This window comes from Capsicum annuum, chromosome 4 (assembly GCF_002878395.1).
Source record: "Capsicum annuum cultivar UCD-10X-F1 chromosome 4, UCD10Xv1.1, whole genome shotgun sequence".
NCBI classification, from domain to species: Eukaryota; Viridiplantae; Streptophyta; class Magnoliopsida; order Solanales; family Solanaceae; genus Capsicum; species Capsicum annuum.
Genome location: NC_061114.1, coordinates 223935438 through 223940910, shown reverse-complemented (window position 1 = coordinate 223940910; position 5473 = coordinate 223935438). Strand labels below are relative to the sequence as shown.

At 33.9% G+C, this 5473-nt stretch overlaps 1 protein-coding gene across 5 annotated transcripts in view; it reads right to left on the bottom strand.

The window, feature by feature from the left end:
* Nucleotides 1–4604, bottom strand: part of LOC107867127 (uroporphyrinogen-III synthase, chloroplastic) — an 11459-nt gene extending 6855 nt beyond the window's left edge. For 4 of the 5 annotated variants that reach the window (XR_007054732.1, XR_007054730.1, XR_007054731.1 and 1 more), the window contains exons 1-2: nt 4244–4589; nt 978–1065 (exon numbers count right to left, since the gene is read on the bottom strand). Coding sequence is in view for 2 of the 5 variants with exons in the window: in XM_016713242.2 (XP_016568728.1) it covers nt 978–1065; nt 4244–4465 (310 nt within the window). In the remaining 3 variants the exon portion in view is untranslated. Of the gene's footprint in view, nt 1–977; nt 1066–4243 lie in introns of all 5 variants that reach the window. The other variant, XM_016713241.2, reaches the window with a different exon arrangement.
* Between the last annotated feature and the right edge of the window lie 869 nt (nt 4605–5473).

The following is a 5473-nucleotide window of genomic DNA, read 5'->3' as shown; positions in this document are numbered from 1 at the left end:
AACTGCTATAGTCTTGGGTATTATAGCAATGTCTGTCAAAAGTAATAAATAATGAAGGGAACTACTTGTCTTGTTTGCATACATATGCTATAGCAATATCTTAAAGCAATGGCCTCACTTTATTTGTGTTTGAATGCATGATATGCTCCTGTTCAGAAAATGTCATCTCCATAGTCTATAATTCTCTTTTGAAGCAAACATAGAAAGGAAGAATACAAGGGTGGTAATGATGCACTCAAGCTTGTGTCCATACCACATTCGTTGAATTTCACGAGGAAGTAATAATTGTGATATTAGTACTAGTCTCAGCAATAGCAATAATAACAAAATAATGCATGGAAGTGCAAATGAACTATATAACTGCTATAGCCTTGGGTATAGCAATGTCTGTCAAAAGTAATAAATAATGAAGGGAACTACTTGTCTTGTTTGCATACATATGCTATAGCAATATCTTAAAGAAATGGCCTCAGTTTATTTGTATTTGAATGAATGATATGCTCCTGTTCAGAAAATGTCATCTCCATAGTCTATAATTCTCTTTTGAAGCAAACATAGAAAGGAAGAATACAATACTAAACCCCCCCCCTCCCCTCCAAACAACAAGAAGCAAAGAAAATATTTCATAAAAGTTCCAATTTTGCACACGTTAAGGATCACCATACAAATTCCTTGAAAAATGTCATTTGACCTTGAGAACTCGGAAATTGTAGTTAAAGAAAGAGAAACAATCTAATTTGTTTAGAATTCTGATATAGAACACCAATCTAACATTCAAAACAAACTGTTTGTAAATATTATATTTTGTGACAGAGCAAATCAAAGGCATTAGTAGAAATCAGCTAGAATTCCTTCAATGAAGATAAATTAAAGATGCCAAAGAAATAAATATACACAGATGATGCTCGACGCTGAGTCTTAGGCAAGAAAATAAGAACTAAGATTTTCAAACCAAAATACAGATAGCAAGAACCTACCACTTAATAAAGAAGTGAGCCTGTCTAGATCAGGTAAGTGCATGTGTTGAATGAGAGGAAGCTCAAGAGAATCAATCCCATGTCTGCCCTGTCAGCATGAAAAAGAGGGAAAACATAATTATCGAAGATGTCAAATTCACTACTTTCTAGAGAGACACCCAAGCTAAAAAGTTGTTTGCCCCACATTTACTAAGTCTAGATCACCGTGATTTTTGGTGTTAGAAATTTGGTTTGATTAAAAGTTGTTTGTTCTCATTCATTATTATTTCTTATATATCTTTTACGGCTAAATTTTCTTCTATATTTATTTATTTCTCTCTATCTTACGAGTAAACTTTTTGAAGGGGAGCCTTGGAGTAACTGGTAAAGTTGCTGCCATGTGATCAGGAGGTCACGGGTTCAAGCCTTGGAAACAGTCTTTGGCAGAAATGCAAGGTAAGGCTGCATACGATACACCCTAGTGGCGGGGCCCTTCCCCGGACACCGCGCATAGCGGTAGCTTTAGTGCACCGGGCTGACCTTTTCTCTATCTTACGAGCAGAACCACGTGATTCAGGAAAAGAATTTGAAATTCCTGTCGCACATTTGCTTCTTTTCTCCACTAGTAGAAAGCAAACAAGAATGCATTGCCAACGAGATAGTGAATTTTATGAAAATGTGTATTTGCTTTGACAGAAACAAACATTTTCCAAAAAATAAGTCATTTTTGGGAAAAATTTGGAAATACTTTTAAGTGTTTGGTTTGATCAGAAGGTGGAAAATATATTTGGTAAATTTTTTGATGCGGATTAATATAAAACTTTCACGAAATTTTTGAGTATTAAAGGGATAATAATGTGTAATTATTTATTGGAGCATATATGAAAATAAGAGTTGAGGTTGTTTTTTCAACAACAAGGGAACCTGCAGCCACTACTCTTCATGGGAACACAGGATAAACTCTGCTTCAGTGTATTAGCCAGCAAATCACACAGGAAAGGCAAACCGCACTAGGCAAGCTCGGTGCGGCGAGCTCGACCAAAAAAACATGTAGGAGGTTTCGAACCTAAAACCCTCCATATGGGAGATCTGCTGCTCAACCAACATAAGGAAGGAGCTAACTTGGCCCAGGGTTCATCCAAACCCCTTCGGTGAAAAATTATACTAATACTTATATATGGTTGAAATTATTTATTATGTACATATAGCAGATGTCGAACCCCCTTTGACTAGTTCATGCGTTAATTTCTTTATATTTTGAATCCCTTAGTGAAAATCTTGACTCCATCATTGGACCAACAAGTGTACAAAAGCGAAAAGCGCAAAAAACCTCTAAGGTCTGTTGGGGTTTAAAGCATAAAAAACAAATAAAAGCGTGGGCGTCAATGAAAAATGGTGCAAAGGGAGAAAAAGTACAAATATTTATATTTATTCCAAGACTAATGATTATAAGCATGAATGATAAATATATGAATAAAGAAATTGAAAAACAATTAAGATAAAGGTGAAATATCAATTGTTTAGTGTCACCTCTTCAGAAGAGACTCATTAGCAAAGAAAAGTATGCCATAGAAACTTGATGACGATAGTAAAGCTCACATAAAGCGAGGCAAAACGCTTAACATGTTTTGAGTCTCGCTTTAGGGTTTAAAGCGCACTTTATGCGCGCTTTTGATAACACTCAACCAACTTGACCACCCTTGCGTGTATTAAAAGTCGAGATTGTTGTCAAAGAAAACAACTTCCACATCACTCATGGCATGTCATTTTCCTCTTTTTCGTGAAAATGGAGAAATATTTTGGCAACAAAACATCTCTCGGGATTTTGCGGAAAATAGTTGCTTCATTCCAAGCACACCATGTTGATAATCCAGAATGCAAGAAATGAATCATAAACAGGTCTGCACATGATTAAGTGCTCTTCATACATCCTTCGTTACGACTTTATAGAATCAAACCTACAAAATGCACACTGTTTAAGCTACGCGTACAAAATTCATGACCAATATCCTTCACAGTCCCGCTAAACCAAATGTTTCCTGATTTCTAGACTAATTTGCAGTTCACTGTTCCCTTTCTCCACCACATCCAGGGGCAAAGGGAGAGTGTTGGCTACTCATACAGCTGAACCCAGTAGTTTTGATTCAAACTCAATATTTGTCGTTAAAACTCATCATATATGTATATAATATAAGGCTCGTTTGGTTGGGAACAAGTTATCCCGAGATTAATTATCCGTGAATAGTTATCCCACTCTTAATGAGCGATAAAAATGACACTACAATCAAAGGATTGGTAATCCCGAGATAATTGATCTCATCATTTTAATATCGGATAAACTCATCCTGGATTAGTTATCCCTTATCCTTTGTTCCAAACGAGTACTTAGGGTTCATTTGGTCATTTGGTCAGGGAACCAGTTATCCCGGGATTAGTTATCCCACCATCAAGAAGGGATAAAAATAACACTATAATCTCAGGATAACTAATCTCAGGATGAGTTAACACATGAACTTTATCCCAATCAAACAAGGGATAAATTCATCTTAAAATTAATTACGGGATTGTCCCTTATCTCTCCTACCAAATGACCCCTTAGAGTTCGGAATCAATAAGCTTTAAATCCTGATTCCGCTATTATAATCATATCATTTTTTAATCCTAGAAATGAAAGTGATCAGCAGCTAAAAAGTTTAGCTTACTTAAGCATTTGATCAAACATTTACTAGTTTTGATTCAAACTCAATATTTATCTTTACAACTTATATATGTACATAATTTAAGGCTCATTTGGTTGGGAGTAAGTTATATCGAGATTAATTGTCTGTGAGTAGTTATACTACCTTAATGAGCGTTAAAAATAGCATTACAATCCCAGGATTAGTAATCCCGAGATAAATGATCTCTTCATGTTAACATGGGATAAACTCATCCTGGATTAGTTATCCCTTATCCTTCGTACCAAACGAGTACTTAGATTCAGAATCCATAAACTTCAAATCCTGATTCCACTTCTATAACCATATCATTTTGTCATCCTGGAAACGAAAGTGATCAGCTAAACAATTTAGCTTTCTTAAGCATTTGATCAAACATATAATGCGTTACTTCCTTTACACCAATGTAGCTACAAAATTCTCACATACATCACTCACGAGCACTAAATTACCACGAAACAACAACGAAAACTCTAGAACTTCGACATAATAAAAATTCAAAAATTCAATTAAAGACTCAACATTGAAGAACCAGCAAATACACGAAAAAATAAATACTGTATTATTTACCAGAGCATTGATGAGCTTGCTGTTCTTGCCGCGTTCTCTTGTGACAACAACTTTCGGTTCCTTCGAACACAAAACGGTAACCGATGAAAGTGAAACGCACGCGCCGCCGACTCTCGATGAACGACGGAAGCAGCAACTCCTCCTCCGCCGCCGCTGCTGCGTTGCAAAAGGCGACGACGGCGACGTTAACGGAGGAAGAGAGAGAGAGGAGAGAGAAGACATTTGTGAAACGTGTTGCTCTAAGGATTGCCAGCTGTACTCTTGTAACCGATTTTAAACCGCTTTTTTTAATCAACAGTCAGTTCCTCCCCACTCCCATATTACTCCATCCGTCCCATTGTGTCATAATTTGACCGAATAATACACGAATTTAAGAATAAGAATAAGTTTGATAATTTTTATCAAATCATTCTTTATTAAAAAATTTATTATATTTATAAATAAAATAAATAAGAATAAAGGTAAAATAATACCTTTAAATAATAAAAAAATATAATCATTCTTTTTAGAATGACTAGAAAAAGAATAACGACACATAAAATAAAATTGAAAAAATAATATCTTTTTAATTTAGTAATGTTATCAACTTAATACATTTTCACTGACCAATAAAATGAGACAAGAAAGTAATCTAATTGGAGTACTAATCTATATTTACTTGTTCAATTACTAAAATTATTCAATATATTAAAAGTGATTATCCAACTTTATTATTGTGCTTTAAAAAATTAAATATTTTTATTATTAAATACTAATAATGAGCAGATGACTTATCGAAAAGTTTTTCTAATCAGGAGCGGTTTAAGTATATTTGTGGCCTAAGGTCAAATCCAAACGGAGGCCTCAAATTTTTAAGAGTTTTTTTTTATAAATTTATGTTAAAAATTATAATTGATTTCTTTTAATAATTCTTTTTATATTAGTTATATAATCAATGCATTTAATCTTTAGTAATCTAGATATATCAAACTTCTTTTAATAATTCTTTTCTTTATATTAAAACTTATTTGTTTTTACAAATAATAATAATGGCCTTTTTTCTTAAAGGTTGAGCCGCTCCTGTTTCTAACCCATGCCCTTCTACCCACTTAAGATAGAAGTTAGTCCTTTTTTAGGTTCCCAAACTTTACTAGTAAGATTACACTTAATTTTTAGATAACTTATAATCAGTAAGAATACAATAATAAAATTATTTTTTTATATATTACTAGAAAAAGATGAAAAGTAGGA